Raw genomic sequence first — 26,008 nt, forward strand, 5'->3', positions numbered from 1 at the left:
GAAACACAGGCTAAAACACCGACTCAACTCCCGTGCCTCACACACGCGTGATCCGGATCCCCGATGCCTGGGCTTTAGCGCCGGTGTGAGAAAAACCGGCCTGGGTTTGGACCGACCCTGCGCTCGATCAGGTAAGGCTTCAATAAGACACGCGCTCATTGGCCGCGGACAGTCAGTATCAGCACTCAACAATAACCGACATCACACACACACGGGAGGGAATAAAACACCCGCAAACACCCCGCGAGCCGCTTTAACCTCTTCAGCTGTGCGTTTTCGTCAATAAACGGCGGCTAAACTCTTGTGTGTGTATATTTGTGTTGTGTGTATGAAGACGGTTAAGGATTGTCACGTGATGCGCTCCTAATAATGTTGTTGTTTACCTGCATCTGCTCCAGCTGTACTCCAGTAGTACGCTGTAAACTAATGGGCTAGTAAAAAGTATTGCCATGCTTATAAAAAGTACCTTGATTTGTGTGTGTGTGTGTGTCATAGCAGTAATACCATAACAATACCTGAATTACAGTAGTGTCGAGAGTAATGTAACGAAACCGGTCAAGAGCAACTTACATCGATATTTCTTCATTTTTTTCTTCAAAAATGAAAAAGAAAAAATATTTAGCTCAAAGTATACTAATACAAATATTTATGTGTCGACATAATTGCTGATTTTCATTAAACGTTAATCGTATTTTATGTGATGTTCTGTAATTATTGTTCTAAAAAAATGTTTTATTCCCATAATCACAAGATCATTACCGTGATAATTCGATAAAAGTAAGCATTTAATTATGTTTCATGAAGATTAGCATTTACACGCATTATAGTTTCATAAAAACAAAAAATATAAAATATAAAAAGTTAAACCTCTCTCATGTTATTTGTAACTCCAAGAATGAAGATACATTTGTGTGTTTTGTTTAGTTTTTTTAACACACACACACACACACACACACACACACACACACACACACACACACACACACACACATATATCCACAAAAACCTGCTTTTGCTAAATTTAAAATAAAAATGGGCCCCTTTTTTTTCTTCAGCAAAAACTTTCGATTTATATACCTTTTATACTTAATGTAAGTTTTTGTGGTGACCATTTACATTTGTGGATACATTTTTTTCCATATAAATCCAGTAAACGATCTTGAACGACACTTCTCTATTTTTATAGGTAATACATGAAATGACTTGTTTTTAAAGGTCTCAGAGATGGAGGCCATCTATGGGGAGATGGAGGTGGAGAGCTGCTACACGCTTCTGGAACTTCCTTCACCCAAGAAGAAACGCAGGAGCAAAGGCAGCGTGGAGAACTCGGACAAACCCAAGAAGCCCAGGTAGATGTTCGCTGAGAAACACGAAGCAGTGTTGTTTTCCTGCACTAACGGCCCGTCTGCTGTCACAGATCGGCGTATCTGCTGTATTACTTTGACGTGCATCAGAGCGTCCAGCAGGAGCATCCGGACCTGCCGCAGTCTGAGATCAACAAGTGCATCAGCGACAGCTGGAAGAGGCTGAACGTGGCAGATCGAGGTTATTATCTGGAGAGAGCGCGCATGGAGAAAGACGGCATCGACCCGGTACGCCTGGTAACGGAGTAACTCAATATCATTAATGCAGTGACATTTGAATGTGTAGTTGCACATTAAAAGTTCTTATGAAGTAAAAGACATTTTGTTTATATTCATCAAAAATTAAATTAAGATGACTATAAATATTGCTATCATATTATTACAGTGCTGACCGTAAAAGAATAAAAAAAAAAATTGTTTGTTTTTCTTAATACTTTTTTATTTACAGTAAAGTAGTACAATAGCGATTATTTTATTTGTAAAATTATTATTATTAATAACATTTATTTTAACAGTTAACCAAAACTAAAACCATATATACCAAACGTTTTTGTTATTAATTGAAATAAACATTAACTGATTAAAATAAAAAAATTAAGAAATTGTGTCTTATTTAATTTTAGCTACTTGCCAAGACAGCATTTGATTTTAAATGTAGTGTTAAAATAAACAAACTAAAAGTAATAAATGCTATGCTATGATTATGTAGACATATTTTTAAAGAAATAATAAAAAAAAAAAAACTATGTAATTAAAATTAAAGTGAAAAAGGAAATAAATAAATAACAAATAACATACACTATAATTATATATCAGTGATATATCACTTTTAAATAAATAAATCAATATTTTATATATATATATATATATATATATATATATATATATATATATATATATATATAGTATGTATGTGACCTGTGTAGGCCACATTTTGCATTGAAATAAATAAGACATTATATTTATAAATGTGTTTATTATTAAAGCACGTTTCCCTCCAGCAGTCATATAACCGTCTTTTTACATCTCCTTTCACAGAGCAGCCAATCAGCATCCGCCTCCTCTCAGGACATCCCAGGTTTCCGCAAGATCCTCCCAAGGGCCAATTACGTGCTGCTGCCCAAGAGCTCAGCGGGAGGCGAGCGGCTCGAGGGCGAGAGTGAGGTGGACGCTCTGGCGGACGGGGCTGTGGATAGAGCCCCTCGGGCCCCGGCGCAGGACACCCTGGTGTCCCCCATGACTCTGGGCAGTGAGGTGGAGCTGACGGAGCAGTGCATCGCCATCGAGGCGCTCAGCGAGGACACACCGTCCCAAAGCACCGCTGAAAGACTGTCAGCTCTCAGCCAGGACCCTCACAGAGCCGCCCCTCTGCTCGTCAAGAGGGAGGAGCCTCGAGTGTCGTATGGTGATGTCGGCATGGCGATGGAGAATGGAATGGAGGGCGGGGCTCTGATCAAAGCAGACGCCACACATCTAGTTGCCATAATACCCAGTCAGGTGAGCTGTCAATCATCCTGATTGATTCATGATTCATGTGTGATTAATATTTACTCTGTGTCTTGTGTTTTTTAGGGTCTTGTGGAGAATAAAGTAATTAACACAGCCAGTCCGATAATGATGTTTCCATTAGTGAGCACTGTCAAAACAGAACCCAAACCCTCCTTTAAACTGGTCAGTAGATCTTCTGTCATACTAATAAAAGCACAATGGGGTTTTTTGTTTTTGTTTTTCATTTTCCTTCTGACCGAGACTTACTAACTTTCACAAAACGGTTCAGCCTCAAATAAATCTGTGCACCAGTGTTATAATTATAGTTATAGTTATAGTTTTTGATCATCTTTTTAATTCGTTTTTATTTTTATTTAAGATAATTTAGGATCATTTTAGATATACACACAAGATATACATAATTTTAATTTAAGTTTACATTTTTAAATAGATAAAATTTTTATTGAATAAGAAAAGTATGTTCTTATTTTAAATATACTTATTCATATGTACTGTATGTGTGTGATGTGTGTGTGTGTGTGTGTGTGTATATATATATATTAGATTTTAGATTAGATTCAACTTTATTGTCATTACACATGTACAAGTACAAGGTAACGAAATGCAGTTTAGGTCTAACCAGGAGTGCAATAAGCAGCAAGTGCAGGATATAGGTACAAATATAAATATAAATATAAATATAAATTACAAAGATAAATATGTACAAATTAAATATATATATATATATATATATATATATATATATATATATATATATATATATCTAGACACATACAATGTAAGCTAAAAGTATTATTTTGGATGTGATTAATCATAATTGTTTGACTAAATAGCAATAATGATGTAAATAATATAAAATGTATAATAGAATTGTGAAATATTGCAATTATTTTAGAAATTAATTTAGAAATTTTAGAAATAAAATTATGTGCGTTTGGACTTTTTTTTTTTTTCATACATAAAGTTAAACTAGTTGAAGAAGAAATAAGCTAATTTGAGTTTTAGTTCAGGTTTTTAATTTCAAGTGCTAAAGATATATTTGTAGATTTAGTTAACTATAATAACTCTTCTGTGCACTTCTGACTGAAGCTTGAGTTTTTTTCTTTAGTGCATATCTGTTGACTCTGATATCTGTTCTGTTTTCAGCCCATCAAATACACCCGGCGGGGACGGGGCAACTGCACCACACCCGGGTGTGTGTTCTCATACGTCACCCGTCACAAACCGCCCCAGTGCCCCGACTGCGGACAGCACCTCGGAGGGAAGTGGGTGGCACCTGTGAGTCCTCTGATGCTCACCGCAGTTAATTAAAGCAAAGCATACCGTTCTAATTCTAATATAAGATCATAAAAACCTGATGACCTGATATATGAAACATCCTGAATTAAATATGTTTTTTTTTTTTGTTTAATTTTGCTTCCCTAATTATAATTCTAAAAACATAGGAACGTTAGCAAACTGTATTTCCCTCTGTTACAGAGTAAGAGAAGCTCGGTCAAAACTTCTGAGCCGTCTTCAGGAAAACAGAACGACGACTCGAAACAAACTCATCCGGCGGACGCTGAGACGTCAGAGCAGACAGAAGAGCAGACGACAGCTTCCTTTATCACTCAGAAAGCCTCTTCAGATAAAGCTCAGGACGGAGTGACTGCCGCTGCTTGCAGGGCGGCCCGTAAAAAGAGAGAGCGGCTGAATGCAGCGTCAGCCCAACACACATCTGACGGAGCTGCTGTCAAAACATCAGATGCAGCTCAGAGCGCCGAAGGCACAGCTGTGCTGTAAGACACCCAGGATCACACGCTCTGTACTTTTCTGTAGGCTTGAAATACCTGGATGACCTGCTGTATTTGACAAAACATGCAGGTTACAGCAGATAATTGATCATATAATGCAATGCGCTTCCTTTTTTCAGAAGTGTTGTTTTAGTGTTACCTGTATACTATTACAGTATTACTTGATATTTGGAGTTCTTTTCATATTATTATTTTTTCATCTTGTTTTGTGTTTTAGTTCTTTTTTGTGATTTTTTTTTTTTTATTTACAATATATTTATTTATTTATTTATTTTTTTTTTAAGTTTCGGTTTTGCTTCAACATTTTTTCATATTAGTCTCTTTATCGTAAATATATTTAAATGTAGTTTATTTAAAAATTTTGTAATTTTAGTTTTTAACTTAAATGTTTAACTTAAACTTATCTATTGTTAGTTGTAGAATTTTTGTTTCAAGCTTTTAATATATATATATATATATATATATATATATATATATATATATATATACTTAAAAAAATATTTCCGTATTTATTAATTAGATTTTATTTCATTCACTCAAAATATTTTTAATAGTTATGTTAATTAACAACACTAAAACAAATCTCTTTTTTGACTTCTTATTTGATCCACCTGTTAACAATTCCAACATTTTGATACAAAAAATGAAGACTGAAATAACTGTTATTGAATACTGTCCACTGTTTCATATACAATTTCTTAACCGTAGGCAGCACACAGTGAATACTGCACTAGATGCATGAAGTATTGACTATTTTATTGTCGTGTTCTTTCTTATTCAGCTGTGTTTTGTTGATTTCAGATCATTGGGAGGTGGTCAAATTCAGATTGTCACGAGAGAAAAAGCTAGCAGCGCTTTACAGAAACGCCGGATACGAGCCATTCTCCCAGCTCCTGCACAGACTAGTGAGCGAAGCGTGATTTATTAACTCTAAATCCCGCGAACGTGAAAATGAAATGCGTGTGATGTTGACAGGTGCGTCCGCTCCGTCTGCGGTGGTGCAGTGGATCACGGTTCCTCCTGATAAAGTCAAACCAGACGCTGCTGCTGTCATCAAAGCTGGTGAGAAACGTCTGGTGATCTGTTGTTCTTTAGTTTGCATCCATTGGGTTTCATATTATCTTCTTCCTCTCTGTTGTGTAATGTGTTGTGTTGTTGTTGTTGTTACAGAGAAACCCTCAGCCAGTGATCACATGACAGGACTGAAGCCCAGCACCCTCAAACAGCTGGGTCACATGATCACACCCAGTGCCTTACAACAGGTCATTTTACTTACACCACACTTCACTTCACTTATGACGAGCATAAGAAGAAATACAAGTAAGAATAATAGTAATAGGAACATTACAAAATAATAATAACTTTTTATATATAAGTATAATAACTCTGAGTATGCTAATTAAGTCATTAATTGAAACAAAGCTGAATTACAAATAAAATAAAAAAATTTTATTGATGTAAACCTTAAACTCAAAACAAGTCACTAGTTGTTAACTGCAGGGAAAAAAAACACTAATCTGAGAATCAAACAATCTAATAAACCTGAGAAAAGAATAAAAATAACAACAAAATAGTAAAAATACTAAATAGTAATAGTAAAAATAATGAATGTAAAGAAGAATAAAAATGATCTAAGAGATATAATAGTACAACAAAAAGACAAATAAGTAGTAACAATAGCAACTATGACAAATAATATAATAAAAAAACTGCAATAATAAAAATCTGACACAATAATAAAGTAATAAAAATAACAACAGTAAAAGTGATCATGCAAAATAATAATATTAATAATTTGATATAATAATAAAGAAATGACAAAAACAATAAAAAGAAAAAAATCAGTGATGAGAAAATTATTTGTGAGAATATCAATAAAAACAACAACAAAAATCTAAAAAACAAAACTGCTTAATAATAATAATAATAATAGAATGAAAAATAATAACAATACAACAATAATGATAATAATGCAAAGTAATAATAATATTTAAATCTAATTGAATAATACTAACAATAAAAATAACAACAACAACAATAAGAAGAAAACGAATCTGACGATACAAACGTGAAATAATGCTAAGAATAATTAGGAGAATCTAATAACAACACTGTAACACAATAACATTGCTCTGTGATTTCAGAAGTCCATCACGGTCAGCAGTAACCAGTACATCATCACCGACAACGGCGTCAAGATCCTCTCCATGCTGCCCTTCAAGAAGACGGCTGGATCTTCCCTAGTTAGTGTTCACACACTGCTGCTGTCATCCGCTCGGATTCAGGCTTCAGTGACCGTGTGTGTTTTTCTGTTGCTCAGGCTCTGGGTTTGTCCACAGCGAGAGGTCGCGGTCGGTGTAAGAATCCGGCGTGTGATTACGTCTACAAGAACAGACACAAACCTCAGCGCTGTCCGACCTGCGGCTGTGAACTCACCAACAAACCCTCCAAGAAGAGCAAGCTCACCGTGAGTCAGATACACCCGCTATTTAGTGCTACTTTCATACCATTCATACACTGTTAGGATTTACTTTTTTAGGTTGTTTCCATTTTGATACAGGTTTTGTTTTTATTTATTAACGTTTTTCAATATAGTTTCAGTTTCCATTTTGACAAAGGTTTTAGTAATTTAGTTGTTTCAGTTATTATTAGTCATTTTGTTACTTTTATTTATTTAATTCTTTTTTTTTTTCAAACATATTATGCATATGAAAAGGAAAATGCCTTGAATTTAAATATCTTTTTTGTTAAATATTGTTTTTTACTTATTGTGTATCTTTTACTAGGTTTTTTTTCCATTTTTATAATCTTTAATCAAATTACTGAAATTAAATCTTTTCATATTTAGTTTTATTTCAGCTAACTTTTTTTTTTATATGGCATTATTGCCAATGCACATTTTTTTAATTGTCATTTTTTTCTGTTTCTTTAAATATATTTATCTAGATGTTTTGGTTTAAGATACCTAATCAAAAAAAAAAAAAAAAAAAAATATATATATATATATATATATATATATATATATATATATATATATATATATATATATATATATATATATATATATATATATATATATATATATATATTCCTCTTTTTTTTTTTTTTTTTTTTAATATGTCAGTTTTTGTCGCTGAACAAAAATAAAAAATTAACTTTTACATTTTTTCTTTTATTTAATTATAAAACGGTTTTATGGCCACATTTTATTATAGTCCATTAACTGTTCTAACTCTTTAAGAGGGGTTTTGCATCAGACCTGAAGCTGAGTGTTTTCTCCAGCTGTCCTCGGAGGACGCGTGCTCTTCTGCGCTCCTGTTAGACGTCTCTCAGCCTCTGAGCGGCGCTCAGAAAGAGCAGCAGCGTCACTCCACCGTGGGTCTGCTGCGCTCCTGCCTGCAGTTCCCCGAGAGCGAGAGCGAGCTGCAGGACGTCTTCAGCCTCATCCAGCAGCTCAACGCTCAGCAGAAGCACAGCGAGGAGAGCGGCGGCTGGCCCAGCTTCTACGAGCCGGCGGCCACTCACTGCAGCCTGTGTCAGTCCCCGCTGCTCCGAGGAGACCAGAGGTGAGAAGCCCGACCGGAACAAACTCACGTGTTCTCAGGTGGAGATCGACACGCTGTGGTGTTCTTGTTCTGTGTTGTTTAGTTCGCTTGCTGGTTTGGAGGAATGCTGGTTGTTGACGGAGTGCTTGATTCGTCCCGTCACCCTGCAGCTGAAAGTCTGTAGCGGTCTTCAGTGTCTGGCCATACACAGTTTCACAGACCTGCACCCGGGTAAATACACACACACACACACACACACACAGTGTTAAGTTGGCATTAAATAAGTTATCGTTAAATATTCTTTTGAATAATAGAATAAAAGGTGCTTTCAAAACGGTTGCTCGTCCAAAGTGTAAAAATAAAATAAAGTATTAAAAAAACCCAATCTTATTTAATTTCAGTTATTTGCATTGGCAAAAATAAGTGCTAAAGTGCTAAAATAATAATAATTGCACAACAAAATTACTGAAATAAGCGTTAATTGAAATAAAATAAAGTAAAATAAACTGAAACGTATTTAATTTGAACTATTTGCCAATTGGACATTTTTCATTTTCATTTAGTTTAATTTGATGTACTAAAATAACTAAATCTTAAAAAAAAATAATAAATAAATAAATAAATATATATATATATATATATATATATATATATATATATATATATAGACTTAATTAAGAAAATCATAATACAAATGACAAAATAATAAACAAAATTTTAAAAATGTACAAAAATTTAACAGAAATTTAAATGAAAATCCGGAAATAAAGTCTAACTATTCAGACACATTTGAAAATATGTATTAAAAATGGAAAATTATGAAAACTAAAATAGGTAAAACGTAATCAATAAAAACAGAAAATATAAAAATAAAAACAAATTAGAACTCATTGAAAATAAAATAAACTAATAAAATGAACTATATAGACATTTATAAAAAAATTTTAATAAAATGACAACCACACAAAATTGACTAAACTCCAGTTTAAAGTCCAATTAAAATGTGAACAGAAAATAAAAACAAATTTGAGATAAAATAAATACTGTACTAATATATATAATAAGAGAACAAAATTAATTAAAACAAAATTTTAAATGAATTCAAAAATAAAAATATTCATCAAAAACTATACAGAAATAAACAGAAACCAGCTGAGTCTAATTAAAAGGGAAATGGAAAATTCACAATAAAAAACCCTGTAATATTGAATGTAACATTGAGAACGCAACATGTTGATGTGTGTGTGTGTTTGTTTTGGTCAGGTCTGTTTAACGTGGGTAATAAGCTGCTGGTGACGCTGGATTTGTTCTTTAAGATGAGGCATCAGATCAGGCTGGGCGAGGAGCCCTCTCACGCCGCTCTCGCTGTGATCAAACACTCACTCACGCTCACAGGTGCTTCGTCCTCATCGTCTTCCTCCTCGCCTCTCACGTGCTGAGCGGTAGGTTAACGTGTGTCTCTGTGTGTGTGTGTGTTTCAGACGGCGCGCTGAGCTCCGATCAGCTGTCACGTGTTCAGGATCTGTTCTGCAGCGGTTACTGGGCCTTTGAGTGTCTGACGGTCCGAGACTATAACGATATGATCTGTGGCGTGTGCGGCATCGCTCCCAAACTGGAGATCGCTCAGCGCAACCCCAACAGCGTGTTACTGCTCAAAAACGTGGAGGTAACGCCAATGTCTGCACTTTACAGTAAGGTTAACATAAACTAAGACCTCATTTATTCATCTTAGTTCATGTTAATTTCAACATTTACATGCATTATTAAAATCACAAGTTGTGTTTGTTACCATTAGTTAATGCGCTGTGAGCTAATATGAACTAACAATGGACTGTATTTTTGTATTTAGCTAACATTAAGATTAATAAGTGCTGTAATATGTGTTTTATCATTGTTTGTTCGTGTGCATTAACTAATGTTAACAAATGACACAGTATTGTAAGTGTTACCGTAATAATAAGATACTGCTATAGTAAAATTTCGATTTTTATTTTTATTTTTATTTTCTGTTCTGCTTTTAAGTCATTTTATTGTATTTGCATTTTAACTGAAAAGTTAAAGTACTAAAACTATTTAAAAGTAAATTTGAAATAAATGTAAATTAATGTTAAATATAAATATATAAATAAATACACTCAAATAATTACTTGGGAAAAAAAAAAAAAAATATATATATATATATATATATATATATATATATATATATATATATATATATATATATATATATATATATATATATATATATATATATTATTTTTTTTTTTAAATTACATTAAAAAAATTTTTTTAATTAAATACATTTTTTCATTTTAAATTCTGAATTACAAAAAAATAAATAAATAGATGAAAAAGTCACTAGTTATTAACTACAGGAAATGAAATATGCTTAAATGAAGTACTAAAAAAAATAAAAACGCAAAAAAATTTATATAACTTAATTTAATTTCTATAAATGCATGCTAATCAAAATCTTTAAAAAACAAGATAATAATACAGAAATTAAAAAAAAAATGTAATCATATACAAAATCTGTACTATAATGGTATAAATGTAGTAAGACAGCTGAAATAGTAATGAGGCGAGATGGGACAGCAGCTCAGATATGTTGAGATCAGCGGCTGTTCTTGTCTCTGTAGTTCACGTGGCCTGATTTCCAGGCGACAGATGAGGTTCATGTGGATGAGTTTTGGCTGACGATGGAGAACGAGGCGCTGGAGCAGGCGGCGTTTCCCTCCAGCTTCCCCATCACCCGCTTCGACGCCTCCATCATCGCCCCGTTCATCCCTCCTCTCATGAGAAACACCTCCGTCATCAACACGGAGAAAGACAAAACCCCGTCTGACACGCAGCTCAGAGGTGACTGCACGATCTAAACGCTTGGTTCATCAGAAAGATCAAATATAATCATCAGGCTTTTGAGGAATTTTTATTTGTTTGTCGCTCAATCATCGTTTTATTGCATTGCATTCTATGTTTTGATCATCAAACTAAGCAGTGCCATCTTGCTTAGAAATATTATTGGAGATATGAACTTTTAAGTATCTGCTATACTGTAAATATGTCATCGTTTTACATTACAATCAGAACTTCATTCTTTGGCCGTATAAATATCAGCATCTGGACTAAATGGCATATTTGTGCTCAGTCTCTGAATAAAATTGAGCTGTTTTTTCCCTCCATATTCGCTATATTGGAGCCATAAAAGCCTGATGGATCAAACGTGATACAAACTAAACATAAAACAGCTCTTTTGTCTAAAGGGTTTCATGTCAGGCTTCGTTATGAAGGTGACGCGGTGATTTCAGCACTACTCTCTCTGTGTGTGTGTGTGTGTGTGTGTGTGTGTGTTTCAGGGGACCCATCTGTCCTGGTGCGTCTGATCCACGAGGGTCGTCTGATCCCTGATCAGCTGGATCTACACACTGAAGAGGAGCTCAGAGACATGCTGGAGAAGTGTGGGATTCCTGGAGCTGCACACAGTGATAAGGTACACACACACACACACACACACACACACACGCTAACTCCGCAATCTAAATGGGTACAAACTACAACCTAACACAAATAGCATTTATATTATTTAAAAATGCACACACACACACACACACATACATATATACACACACATAGACAAAGAAAGACTTTATTTGTTTTATAGTGTATTCAAAATGTAAGCAACATTGAACATTACGTGAAAATGTTGGAGCATTATTAACCATTTAATTGCTTTACTATTTTTAGATGTGCTGTCAAACGATTAATCATATCCCAAAATAAAAGAAGTTGTTGTTTACATAATATATGTGTTTACCGTGCATATTTATTATATATATATATATATATATATATATATATATATATATATATATATATATATATATATATATATATATATATATATATATATATAAACACATGGATGTATATATTTAACAAAAATGTCTTTTAGAAATTTTTTATATATAAATAAGAATATAAATATATAAATTTATATACATGTACATATTTTATATATATATATATATATATATATATATATATATATATATATATACACACACACACGTGCACGCATATATATATTGCATGTTTGTATTTATATATACATATTAAATATACACAGTACACAAACATATTCTGTAAACAGAAACGTTTATTTTGGATTAATCGTGTGACAGCGCTAATCTATATTCATATTAATCTCTTTTTCAAGCACTACAAAAAGAGTTTTGCCCTTTGCATTCATGAATGTGAAATGCACATGCAAATAAAATAAAAATGTATAATAAAACCAAGCCAAAACCACGTTTATAAGGTGAGGAAAATGTTTCTAAATTTCATCAGCAATGAAACATTATTCCAAAAATGCTGGGTATGTTTTGGCAGAACTAAAACAAACGAGAAATAGCTTCAGGGGAACATTCACAAAAATACAAAACACAGTGAGGTGATTATTCAGATCCGTTCAGCGATAACATCACTGATATGAAATATTAGTAACACAAATCTTCACACTCTCTCCTCCGCACTCAGGCCATTTCCAGACATCGAGAAAGATCTTCCCGTAGTGTTAAGGAATGAGATATTTTGAAGAAAGTTTGTAACCGGTCTGCTTTTGGTCACCATTGACTTGAAAAAATTCTATGGAAGTCAATGGTGAAATTCCTAAATGTTTTGAACAACTCAAGGACGTATTGGTTCCTGTTCTTGTGGTCTGACAGGACGAGCTGCTGGCGTCTGTGTCCCTGCTGTATTCACACACACAGAGCGGCCTGTGGACGGCGCGGCGGCCCGGCGCGCACCAGACCGCCGGACGGATCAGCAAAGTGTGTCCTCATCAGGTACCTGACGCACCACGCACAGATCTACCCCGGTCCCGTGACCTTCAGAGCTCATGTGTGTCTGATCCGAGCAGGTCGTCTGCGGCTCCAAGTACATCGTGCGCAGAGAGAGCGCCCGAGATCACCTGGACCTGCTGCTCTCATCCCGCTTCTGGCCGCCCGTGTACGTGGCAGATTGTGCCCAGAAGGTGGCGCTCTGCGCCGACGTGTTGTATCCTGACCTGGCCTCTCAGATGTGGGGCAAGAATCAGGGATGTTTCTCCGACCCTACAACACCACCTCAGGTGAGAACAGATCGACATCTGTCGCAATGCTTCTGTCGCATTTGCATGCTTTTACTACTGCTAGAGTAACAGAAACATTATTATAAACAATATCGGGGTTATTGAAGTAAAACAAAAAAGCTTGAAATAAATATGGAAAAAATGTAATGAGTTTTAATGCAAAATATAAATATATGAAATAAACCGTAACCAAAACTAAATTAGTAATACATAAAAAAATTAAGGAACTAAATAAAAAAGTAATAAAGGATTAAGAAAATTATATGGAAAATAAAAAAACTGAATTACAAAAAATAAAATTAAAATACAACTATAAAAAGCAATTAGTATAAAAAAATACATTATATATACTTTTAATAAATTATAAAATCACAATAATTATTATAAATAATATTCAGTAATGATAACAATAAAATTAATTGTCTTAATAACATTAAAATAATTTTCCATTTTTATTTTCTGTTTATACTGTTTGTCATTCAAAAGAAAATTTCCTTTCTAAGAATTTCTACACTGCTTTTTTACATTTTGTAAGAACCTATTATAGTTTTTTCCTATTTCATTTGAAGTTTTTTTTATTTAAAAAAAACTGTTGTGAAAATATTCCTTCTAAAAAGTTACACAGCTCGTGCCATATAACCTTCTCAGTACACATACTTGAAAACACGTGACTGACACCTGTCAATCATCTCGATCCCCGCCCCTTTATTCAGTACGTCTCGTGCTCGGAGCTCCAGGACCAGCCGTACAGTTTAGATCTGACATCGACCGAGTCCAACCCTCACCTGCACCCTCTCACCAAATCCACCTCTCGCTGGACGGTGCGACCCGACGGAGCGGACGCCCCCCACGACGCCCACCACGCCATCAGCCTCTGCAAAGAGCTGGAGCCGTACGCCGGCGCCGCGGCGGAGATCTGCGAACGTGACGGCAGCCCGGCTCTCGTGTTCGAGAACGCCGCGTATTACTACCTCTACAACCGCCTGCTGGACTTCCTGAGCAGCAGGGACATCGTGAACCAGCAGATCGCCGAGGTGCTGAGCGTCTGTCAGCCGGGCGAGGTGGTGATGATCAGAGACGCCCTCTACAGGCTGGGGGTCGCCCAGATCAACTCGGAGCCGGCGGAGGACGCCGCGGACGGAGGGCCGGACAAACACTCGGACGGAGTCGTGTTCGAGGAGGTCATGCTCTTCTGACTCAGGGATCCGCTGTGAGCAGCTTTACTCCACTTTTTAGAATACAAAAATGAAAACGATCGAAGTCGTGGCCAAAAGTATTGGCACCCTTGGTGGACGTGCGCGAAATCTGCATCGTTTATGCATTCGATCTTTCATTCAAAAATCGAACCTTTCATCGATGCAAAACTTTTTTGCATTTTATGGAATAAATGTTTTTCTCTAATGTTTTTTGGCCACAGTTATTGGCAGGCTTTTATCCAGTATTGTTTGCAACCTGCGTTTGCCGATGAGTTTGAACATCTGCTAAAAGGTCATCTAGAACCTCTCCAGAACCTTCAGATTCACGGCTTCTCCTTTTCAGTTCTGCAAGGTTCAGGCCAGAGGACTGGAAGAACCAGACAACCATTATTGCTCAGTCACCTATTTTTGTGTCGAATTCGAAGTTTGGTTCGTTTTGTTTCTGTCCTGATGCAGCCAAGGGTCCAATAATTCTGACCATGACTGTACAGTAGATACATATTTTAATTCATTTGATATTTTTATTTATTTTTATTTTATTATTTGTATTTAATTTTGTTTTTAATCACTTTATTTTTATTCCATTCAATATTTTTATTTTATTTTGTTTCACATTTTACATTTTATTTTATTTTTTTAGAGATGATGTGGAGACAAGATCCTGAAAGCACTTCAGATGATGGAAATACTTCATGGAAAAATAAACCGTTGTCATTTATTGACCCAAATGATTTTAAACATTTTTATGCAGCGTTTTTCAGTGTCTGTTGTATGATTTCAGAAGACCTTAAATATGGCACACATTCACTGGTGTGAAAAAAAAGTATTTAAAACGCTTTGTGTGACTCTGGCATTATATCTTATTCTGACGTGTTTATGATTGTGAATAAGAAGCATTTTATCGGTCACAGAAAAGTAAAAACGAACTGGAAAACTGACAGTATTTATTTTTCATTTCAAATTTTGATGGCTTTTTTAATGCACAGGAACACGTTTGAGTATTAATTCTGAGAGATCTGTTTCGTAACGCATCATGCGCTCAAATATGAGTTTGTGCTTGACTTGACCTCAGAAACGCTCCCAATAAACTGTATTTTCACTGATAAAACAAGCTCACGTTACACTTCTGTGGTTTATTAGTAGTTTTCAGTAGCAAGTTCTGCAGTAAAACTAAAATTTACAGATGCGTAGATATCAAAGGTGCAAAACTCATTACGATAAGACTCATGAGAACTCACAGAAAAGACGTCATTATGATCAATACATCTCTCATAACTGAACTTTAATCCATAAAACACTGTTGCGTAAGAAATGTAAATAAGGATAATAATATAAACGTATAAACATGGCAGTTTGTGCTTTGAGAAATAAAACCTCAGATTAACCACATTTTTAGCAAGTTCTTCATTTGAGAGTTCAGATGAACTTCGACAAAACAATTTATCTATTTCAAACTGTTAGTAAACTACAGAAAAACGGGTTTGAGTTAAATGTTTGAAAAAGCAAAAGAAAAAACGAAATCAAATAGTAAAATTAAATTGCATCTGAAGGTTTAAAAATTAAAAGAAAAAGCAAAATGTGAAATTAAATGGCAAATAAAGGTTTAAAAAGCTAAATCTTACATTGAATTACAAAATTAAATTGCAAATTAAGATTCGAAATGAACTGAAAATGCAAAATGTGAAATTAGCTTTCAAAATGAAATAGCTAAATACTGTGTGGCATATGTTTCAACTTAATCAGACATTTTAAGCAACGTAAAGTTACTCTGGCAGTTTTGGTGCTTCATTTGACAGTTAAGTAAACACTTAAAAAGAGACTACATAAAAAGAGTTTGACTTTGATCACGTGCAGCTTACCAAATTCATTTAGACGTCTGCTGCACATCTAAATAATCAAGTGCATATATGCGTATGAAACTGAATCGAAACCGTCTACCTTTCTCTTTACAGAAAAGGAAAAGCAAATGTTTAGTTTTAACTTCCTGAAATGCTTTCTGCGTCGTCAGCCATTGTTTTCTTTACTATTCCTAAGGCTTCGGTGATAAACGAGAACGCATTTAACCTTTGACCCCCCAGTTATCTGAAGAAACAAGACGGCGATCTGCCGAAACATTATTGCGCCAACAGCATGTCAATATTTCACCCGTTGGAGACGTGAATCTGTCCTCCAAACCTGCGCTGACCTCATGCTATCGCTCCAAACGAGCGTAATCACTGCAGGAAGCAATAAAATACCGTGTTTGCCTACAAAGATTGACCAAGAACTAGAGCAGGAGACACGTCTGCCCTCTGACCCGGGCTGATTACCTGCGGCCACGTCAAACCATGCTTACAGGTGAGTTATGTGAGACATTGACTTCAAAATTAGAATAAAAAAAGGCAAAATAAAAAAAACTAAAAATGCTAAATAAATTAAATGGGGAAAAATAAAGTTAAAAAAGCAAAAAAAACTGAATTAAAATGAAAAAAATGCACAATTAAAATTAAAACTAAAATATTAAAACTAAATGAAAATGTGAGACCGTAATGCAAATTAACTGAAAATTAACAAAAGAAAAAAAAATGAATTAAAATGCAAAAAAATAAATAAATGAAATGAAAACTAAAATAAAAAAGTAACGCAAAATTATTACAATTGAAATAAAAAAATAAAATGCAAAAAAATAAATAAAATTAGCAAAAAAATAAAATGCTAAATGTGATGTTATAGCATACTGTTGTTGGTGTATACACTATTTTTAATATAAGAATGTGGCCTTGTATCTTTGAATAGGCGAGGCTACCTGTACCATTGGCTTCTAGTTATTTAGCTGCACAAAAACGGTTAAGCGTGTCTGTGGTCACTTTCAGGGTTTTTAAAAGGAAGAAACATGACTGACACGCAGATCAAGTATAAAGTGGAAGTGGAACATGCAGCATCTGCGTTTAAAACGCTGAACAAGCTGCTTTTCAACTTTGGCAACAGAGAAGTCCCGTAACAAATAAAGACATCGGACGACAAACAAATCCCAGATCTAGAGGTTTCGGGCTCGGCTGAGAAGTGAAACCGGTCGAATCCAACGCGCTTCAACTCTACGGACGAGTTCGACGCTGTTTACCAGATTTCAAGCGAGCAGAACTACAGAAGCAGAGCGTGTGAAACCGGTGTCGGATCGCGGTTCACGTGTTTGTGGACAGGTTGTGCAACGGTTGCCGACGTTCGAAGATCCAGCTTTAGCTAGTTAAGGCCTCAGCAGAACTGGTAGTTGTTGGGTTTCATGAGCGGCTGATCCTCTTCTTCCTGGTCACATGACGTCTCAAACGACTCTTCTTCGTGCTTTACAGGGTCACATGACTCTCGTTGTTGGTCATCGCGTTCATCGGACTGGAGATTTTGGTACTGCGTATCCTGTGGAAATAATTCACGAACATGACTCGTTCATTACTCATTACTCGCTGCGTTCAAAATAAAACATAGTCACTTGAACTAATCACACCAATCGCGACCAACGATATTTCTCAAAAAGTATAGCATGCACACTGTGTGACACACCGTATCCCACAATGCAGTGCACTTAAAATGATATCAATCTCCATTTTTAACCTCTCATCTGACCAGACTATAATACGTTGCCTACAAAAGCGTTTTTGATAACAATTTAAAATGGATCATTTAAAATGTGAATATTAAAATGCAAAAATAAAAAAAAAAGCACAAATCAGAATGCAAAATTATAAGGTATGAAATCAAAATACAGCATGCAAAATGAAAAATGGCAAATAGAAAATTAAAATGCAAATGCAAAAAGAAAAATGCTGCATATAAAACTGGAAATGTAAAATTGAAATGCAAAACGAAAAATACACAATGCAAAATTAAAATTGAAATGCAAATAAGAACGCTAAATCATGACATAAGAAACCAAACTGAAATGCATAGTTAGATCAAAATGGAGCACGAAAAATGGCAAAAACATTTCAATGCAGATGCGAAATGAAAAGCGCTTAATGCAAAACTGAAATGTTAAATTAAAAAGCAAAATATAAAAATGAAATGTGAAATGCTAAATAAAAAGCAAAAAAACTAACTACAAAATGTGTGTAGGTGTACTGCTTCAGATTACGCTGTGCGTCTTAGATGTGTGTGGCCTCCAGTGTCATTCACTTCCAGTTATTCAGTTATCATATTGTTTATTAACCAAAACAAAAAAAAAAAGAAGTAATAATACGCAGTGGTTTGTAGCACAAACTGTTTACTGCATTTGGTTATTCCTCTACTTCCTGTGTGATGTACCTGCTGATCTTCTGCGTCTCCCAGCATCCTCTCGATCAGCTGACTGATCTTACTGAAGGTGGGTCTCTCAGCAGCCTCCAGGTTCCAGCACGTCTTCATGATGTTGTACCTTCATCAGAGGATTTCATTAAAACAATGCTCATCTGTAATGAAGCTAATTTATCTAATGATACTAAGATAAAACAAAAAATAGTTATAAAAATAATTCAAATACTTTTATCGCCATGGTTCAGATCCACTCTTTTATTAGTTGTTTTAAAGCACTGAAGCTCCTAGTTATGATGTTCGATCAGAAACTTGAATAATATGTAAAAGTCAGTATTTTTAAACCAATAGCGGAACGGCCGGGGGTTAAATAGCGCTGGTTTATGAATCTTTACTCTGTGACCCTGAGCATGAAATGTGTGGAAAATCAGGGCCTAGCCGTCAGATCATGTGTTTAACACGCAGAACTAAAGATCTGAGCAGAACAACTAAAAAAGCAGCAGAACGCCTGGATCTGAATCAGCATGGAACAACCTCAGCCGCTCATTATCTCGTGCTGTTTTTCTGCTTTTATTTGTCTATTTGTTTGATTTGTTTAGCGCCGAGTCTCTGGAAAGCTTCATACTTGTCGTTAGGAGAATAAAGCTACGCGCTACACACCGATCGAAGATTTGGACAAACTACAACTACTGATTTTTAAAAAGGTTTCATCTAAAAGTTCCTGCTTGAATGCTTGAATTTAGTTTTTGGGACAAATATGAATGCCTTTGCCAGTGGACAAATTTCTGGTGACAAATTAAAATGATTAAAATTAATCATTTAGTTTAACTGTTATATTAAAATATAAAAACAACTATACAGCCATAAAAAAGTATTTAAAAAATGTCAAAAAACGACTACTATTTACTACTGATAATTTTAATAATAAATAAAATAATAATAATAATAAAATATTTGACATAATATAAAACTGTACATAAATATTAAAAAACTAAAACAAAAACATTTCTAAAAATAAGAATTATTTCTATAATCTGATTAAATGATTATAATTTCAACACGTATGAAAAACAAAAAAATATTCTAAATATTCCAAAAAAAATATAAATGTAAATAATGATACAATCTAGAATAGAATCTCAAAAGTGTGTGAAAAAGAGCATGAAGATGGCTGACATCGTGACGTCTATTTTACGCTTGCATTTGTGCTGTTTCACAGTTATGTGGACTCTGAATTGTGAAAGATTGATTATGTGTGTGTGACACTCACATCTCTGGAGGTGCAAAGTCAGGTCTGGACATCTGATAGCCACATTTGATCATCTTATAAAACTTGGAGTCCACCAGTATGTTGGGATACGGGCTCTTACCTGCAGAAACACACGCATTTACTCCAAGCGGACAAAATCATGCATTACAGAGACAAACCAGAACTTAGGGTTCAGTGAAACTAGAAAATGATTTCATATTTAAATAAAACTTTTATTTTTTTAATACTTTTTTTGTTAAAGTCAAATTAACCTTAGTTGTATTCAGTGTAATTACAAAATAAATAAATAATAATAAAAAAAGTTTCAATAAAAAGATTTTTCTTTAATTATAATATAAAAAGTAGTGCTGTCAAACGATTGATCGCATTCAGAATAAAATAATTTCTTTACACACTATATGTACATGTACTATTTATCATATATATATATATATATATATATATATATATATATATATATATATATATAAATTTTATATATAATATATAAACAGTATATTTTTCATATATACAAGCATGTGTTTACATTTTTATATTTGTATAAAAATGTTATTTTACCACTTTTTTTTATTTTATTTGTATTTTAATAGTATTGAAAGTATTGTTAAGATATATATTTTAAACAGAAAAAGTATGTTCATTATCACTTCTTCTGTAAACGGCCAAAGTGTTTCACATTTGATTCCCAGCAAAATGAACATGTGTTAACTAATATGTACTAAACTAAAATGTTCATCAATGCTGTGTAAATGTGCCTGAATAAGAAAAAATGTAATGTGAATGTCATTTTAGTTTTTGCCCAGCGGCCTTCAGCCGTACAATGAATGGGTGAAACAGCTCAAGAATATTGCATCATGATAGAAATCTCTGGGAAAAAACAGCTCAACCAGCATTTACAACAACTTAAAAAGTGATGCGGGTCAAATTGAGGCTTTCAGTCTCACCCAATGAGAAAATCTCCCACAGCAGGATCCCGTAAGACCAGACGTCACTCTGAACCGTATAAACACAGTCGAAAATACTCTCTGGAGCCATCCACTTCACTGGAAGACGCGCCTACACACACACACACACACACACACACACACTGTATATATTTCTCAAAATTGAACAAATTCTCTTCCAGTAACGTTAACAACATTTTTAGAATGTTAAAACATTAGCACAAAAGCGTTTTACCATCTTATTGGAACTTTCCAGTAAACAAGCAATGAAACCAACTTTTTCCCAAAGAACAACCAAGAAATCCCTTCACAAACTGAATGTTTTGAACATAACGTAACGCGTGACGGGCAGTGTTAGCCGAGTGTGTGTTCGTCGAGTGTCTCGCTCACGTTTCCTTTGACCACGTAGTTGGAGTCGTTCATGATGTCTCGCGCCAGGCCGAAATCACAGATCTTGGCCACTCGGCTGTTGGTGAGGAGGACGTTTCTGGCCGCCACGTCTCTGTGGATGCACTGCCGAGAAAAAAAAAAAAGCCCCCAGTTCACTTTTGAATAAAGGCGATCTCATTGTTTCAGACGAAGGCTGCTTATTTTAGAGACTCACATTTTTAGCGGTGAGGAAGTCGAGTCCCTGCGCCACCTGATAGGAGAATCTGAGCAAGTCGTCCATGTCCAGAGGCCACGAATCCTCCGCCTGCTCACAGTCCAGAGAAGAACCTGCGCAAGAACAACAGATTTCAGCACCGCTCACCTACTACTGTAGGTTTTTTGTATGGTTTCGTTTTAATTTAGCTTTTTTTAGTTACATTTTGTAATGTTGTGACATTTTATTAGGTTGTATTTTATACATTTGATTTTACTTTGAGCTCAGTTATATCATACTACAGTGATTTTTTAAAGAAAAAAGAAAAATCTAAGATGACAAGCACTTTTGTTACATGCACACAAGTCAGAGTGAGGACTTAATCACATTATGATGATGATGATGATTTTTATTGCACACCTTGCTCAGAGTGGCAATAATGTGATTAAGGTGTTTATGTGCCTATATATTTAGATTAAAATCAGCACCACCATGTTGATATGATTATGCCTGCTGCGATTATGAGCTTAATCACATTACTAGGATCAGAGTATTTTTTTTGAGCATGAAGTCTTACATCTCATTAAACTTGATTTTTGTAAAGAATTATGAGAATTATGAGAATAAATTCTAAATAATGAGAATTAAGTCTGCCTTATTATAGGCCTACGTGATTACACTTGATCAATTTTGGGTATAAAGTCAAAATAAAGCGAATAATGTTATAGCATTGTTTAATTACAGTAATAATATTTAATACAAATCATAACTGTGCAAATAAAGTCTAGCAATATGAGAATAAACTCTTACACAAAATTAAATATACATTTTTTGAGACTTCTGATTTACTAAATATTCTGTTATGACATCGTTCTCATAATCTGTATTTTATTTAATCTCTTTTATTTTTGTTATTAGTAAAACGCTGCCAATTTTAGTAGATCAAGCTGGCCCTCACTAATATATTTAGTAAAATGTTTTACAATAGTTTTTAGTTTTAGTCAACTGTAATAACCAACTCTTTCCACGTCTGTAACGTAATATGTTTCCGAGCAAAATATGATTTTCATATATTGCAGGTTTGAGGAATTTTGTAGCGTGTGGTTTTGTGAGGGAAGTAGACTGTGACTCACTCTGAGCTGAGTTTATGGGTCTGGAAGAGGCTGGTCTCATGGCCAGGTAACTATCAGAGCAAGTACTGGAGATCCCACTGTCACTGTCACAGGTAAAACAAACATTAATAACTAAAACACGCACTTTTCGTATTTTGCAGGTTTACAGTTAAGCATAAACTTAAAAGTCGTGGTCACATTTTCCGGAGTTTTGTGAAATTTTGCTGCCAAATCCGTTCATTTTAAAGGGTCACCCCAAAATGAAAATGACTTTCATTAGTCATTTATCACTTACGCCCATGATGGTCCAAAACCCGTGAAAACAATGTAAGATATCTGTGATAAAAACAGTCCAACCAGATGGCAGATGGACTATCCTGACGATTTCTTTCAGACTTTTCTGGACCTTGACAGCGTTCATTACTCGGGACGGTCACAAGCCTCCTGGTTTTCATTTTAAATATTTGAAATAGTGTTTCAAAGACAAATTAAGCTTTTACCGGTTTGGTGATTAATGAGAAAATGTTCGTTTCAGGGTGGAGTAACACTTTAATATAGAGTCATGTTATCGGGAACTTCTCGTGAGGATGAAACACGGATTTAGCAACAGGTTCAAGTTTGACACTGTGCTTTTTACATTCGCGACAACGGAAAACTGAATCCACTAAGCCTCACAAAATTTCCCCGCCTTCCCAGCAAAGACTCCTGAGTTTTGGGCTATACAGTAAATGTTTGTTAAACTGACCTTCTGAGAAACATTCGTTCAGTGTTGACGTTCTTATAATCCATCGTCGGATTCGGAATCATCACGACTAAGTTCAAAAAGTTCTCAGCTTTGCAACGCAGGAAGTTCAGAAGATCGCCATGACAACAGTATTCTGTGATCACCAGCACAGGACCTGAAAACGAGCCGAAAAAAATGACCAAAATTAAGCACTTCCTGCAGTAAAATCCAGCCACGAGCAGTTTAAGCTTTTACTAAGGTAAGGAAGGTAGAAAGTGGCTTAGATTGAGACTAAAAAGCTGGAGGAAGGTCTTACCGCCGTGTGTGCAGGCGCCCAGCAAGTTCACAATGTTCTTGTGCTGCCCGAGATGACTGAGGATCTTCAGCTCAGACATCAGAGCCTCTCGCTCGTCAGGATGAGCGCTGGCTGCTCCCAGCATGCAACACAACACAATTCACCCACTTACTGGTTTTGTAAAATATTTTTCTCAGAGAAAGATCAAAAGAACAAAGTGACATTTTCATTTTCTGATGCTTAATCTCATTTCTGATGGTTAACTGTATTTACTGGACTGATCTGAATAAGGACACTATTGTACAGCTGAAATTAAATTTGTCTCATAACTGATGAATTTTGCAAGCTGTTATTTTCCTGTTTATTTCTTGGAAGCCACTATCCCAGCTAACAAGAAACATCTTGTAAGGTTGTTCGAATGTTGGAACTAAATATTCTTCAAATAATGTTTACAGAACATTTGAGATGTAAATATATTTGAGATGTTCTCAATGTTTAGAGAGAAAATTCTTAAAATGTAATTTAAATGTATATACACACACACACACACACACACACACACACACACACACACACACACACACACACACATATATATATATATATATATATATATATATATATACACACACATGCACATTTAGATTTATGAAAAATATGTTTGTATACTAAAATATATTTATATATAATAGAAAGTGCATGTATATAAATACATATACATATTTTCAAAGTATATACAGTATTGCGTGTATTTATACATAATAAATGTACACAGAACATACACGTGTATTATGTAAACAAAAACATTCTTCTAACTTTAAATGATAGAACAGAAGTTTCTTTAATGCTCACATAACAGAGAAAATTATTCTTGATTAAAAAAAGAGAACATTCCAAAAACAAGGTTTTCTCTTTGTACTAGTCATGTATTCTGACCTTTCAGCATTTTGACAGCTACACGTGTCACATTGTCCTCTGTGCCCAGGCCGTATGCTGTGGCCTCCACCACCTTCCCAAAAGCCCCTGCTCCGAGAGTCTTTCCTGCACATACAACCACCAGACTCCATCAGTGACTGCATTACAAACTCACAGGCTGCTTCTCTCAAGAAGTACCTTAAAGTGCATAATCGTCTATTATATAAACATATATATCTACCAGTCAATCTCAAAACCAAGTCAGTTCAGGTTAATGGTGTTAAATAAACTGACGCTCATGATTCAGAAATCTATCGTATGTGAAGTATCGGCACAAACCTAGCTTTAGCTTGTCTCGGGGAAACTCCCATTTCTCACTGTATGGCAGTTGTGTGGGATCAATGAAGGTGTAGTTGTTTCCATTTGTGGCTTCAATGATTTTCCAGCGGATCTCGTATCTGGGTTTCTGCCGAAAGACACAAACTAGAGTTCAGTCTGCTGCTTTTACACACATATATCAGAGATGGTTTATTTTGAGTATTAAAAAAAATACACGAGCTGTTTTATGTAAAGCTGTTTTTATGTATTGTGATATGCATACACATTTCACTTAAATCTCTTATTTGAGAAGCTGTAATGCCCAAGGAGTCGAAGTGAAAATGGTCTGTTCCTCATATATCAAGATCATTTAGACGTGGAATGTGAAAGATATGATATGCAGTAGTGTAAGTCATATGAGATACTGCGTGTTAAAAATACATTTAAGCAAACAATTTTTAAATGACATTATATTTTTTACATTCAAAATAAATAAAATGTTTAAATAAAACATAACATTTACTTTAAAATCTGTGACTAATAAAAAGACTTTCTGTAGAGCTGCTTTGAAACAACGTGTATTATGACGTAGATATAACTTTAACTTGAGAAGGAAATGATTGCATGAGATTCGGGGATTTGGGCAGTGATGAATAGAAGGTCAAATTGTTTCATTTCAGTCGGTTCCTCATTTATGGCGATCATTTTTCTTCAGAACACTTGGAATTAATAAATACACACACATACATATATATATATATATGTATGTCACAAAGATGAATCATATGCATTACTTGTTAGAACACTTGGTCATGTTTTATTTTCACCATCTATTTTCTTTTGAAAATATCATAGATGGAGCAGGTGACTAACTCACTCTGATCATTTTTAGAGCTTGACAGCCACTGACATTTTCTTTTCTGTAGAAAAGTGCTAAATACACATTTTGAGAATGTGAAATTAAGGGTTTAAAGATGAAAAAAAACAACAACTCAATGAGCCTGCTGTGATCTGAGTCTCTGTGTGCAGACAAACACTTTAAAGGCTCCTCT

The 26,008-nt window shown here is 34.7% G+C and overlaps 2 protein-coding genes across 3 annotated transcripts in view; one reads left to right on the plus strand and one right to left on the minus strand.

Annotated features, from left to right (window-relative positions):
• Positions 1 to 15,473, plus strand: hmgxb3 (HMG box domain containing 3). 2 transcript variants are annotated; one of them, XM_043257041.1, is made up of 22 exons: positions 1 to 131; positions 1,216 to 1,349; positions 1,418 to 1,601; positions 2,403 to 2,861; positions 2,937 to 3,035; positions 4,020 to 4,151; positions 4,353 to 4,651; positions 5,468 to 5,571; positions 5,642 to 5,728; positions 5,837 to 5,928; positions 6,811 to 6,909; positions 6,987 to 7,133; positions 7,949 to 8,232; positions 8,315 to 8,442; positions 9,475 to 9,606; positions 9,693 to 9,877; positions 10,851 to 11,070; positions 11,568 to 11,701; positions 12,936 to 13,055; positions 13,130 to 13,339; positions 14,053 to 14,549; positions 15,176 to 15,473. In XM_043257041.1, exons 2-21 carry the CDS (start codon positions 1,225 to 1,227, stop codon positions 14,533 to 14,535), a joined length of 3,723 nt encoding a protein of 1,240 aa, XP_043112976.1. In that variant the 5' UTR covers positions 1 to 131; positions 1,216 to 1,224; the 3' UTR covers positions 14,536 to 14,549; positions 15,176 to 15,473. The 2 variants fall into 2 exon arrangements, with proteins under 2 accessions (XP_043112976.1, XP_043112977.1); XM_043257042.1 differs by having other exon boundaries at positions 1,418 to 1,592.
• The window catches only part of LOC122357619 (macrophage colony-stimulating factor 1 receptor), a 22,190-nt gene continuing 11,237 nt past the window's right edge, over positions 15,056 to 26,008 (minus strand). The window contains exons 11-21 of the mRNA XM_043257049.1: positions 24,978 to 25,104; positions 24,660 to 24,764; positions 23,745 to 23,855; positions 23,450 to 23,603; positions 22,726 to 22,808; positions 21,614 to 21,726; positions 21,400 to 21,522; positions 21,010 to 21,121; positions 20,066 to 20,165; positions 18,811 to 18,919; positions 15,056 to 17,925 (exon numbers count right to left, since the gene is read on the minus strand). Of these exons, the coding sequence (XP_043112984.1) occupies positions 17,767 to 17,925; positions 18,811 to 18,919; positions 20,066 to 20,165; positions 21,010 to 21,121; positions 21,400 to 21,522; positions 21,614 to 21,726; positions 22,726 to 22,808; positions 23,450 to 23,603; positions 23,745 to 23,855; positions 24,660 to 24,764; positions 24,978 to 25,104 (1,296 nt within the window). The 3' untranslated portion in view covers positions 15,056 to 17,766. The remainder of the gene's footprint in view (positions 17,926 to 18,810; positions 18,920 to 20,065; positions 20,166 to 21,009; positions 21,122 to 21,399; positions 21,523 to 21,613; positions 21,727 to 22,725; positions 22,809 to 23,449; positions 23,604 to 23,744; positions 23,856 to 24,659; positions 24,765 to 24,977; positions 25,105 to 26,008) is intronic.

This window comes from Puntigrus tetrazona, chromosome 14, assembly GCF_018831695.1.
Source record: "Puntigrus tetrazona isolate hp1 chromosome 14, ASM1883169v1, whole genome shotgun sequence".
In the NCBI taxonomy this organism is placed as follows: domain Eukaryota; kingdom Metazoa; phylum Chordata; class Actinopteri; order Cypriniformes; family Cyprinidae; genus Puntigrus; species Puntigrus tetrazona.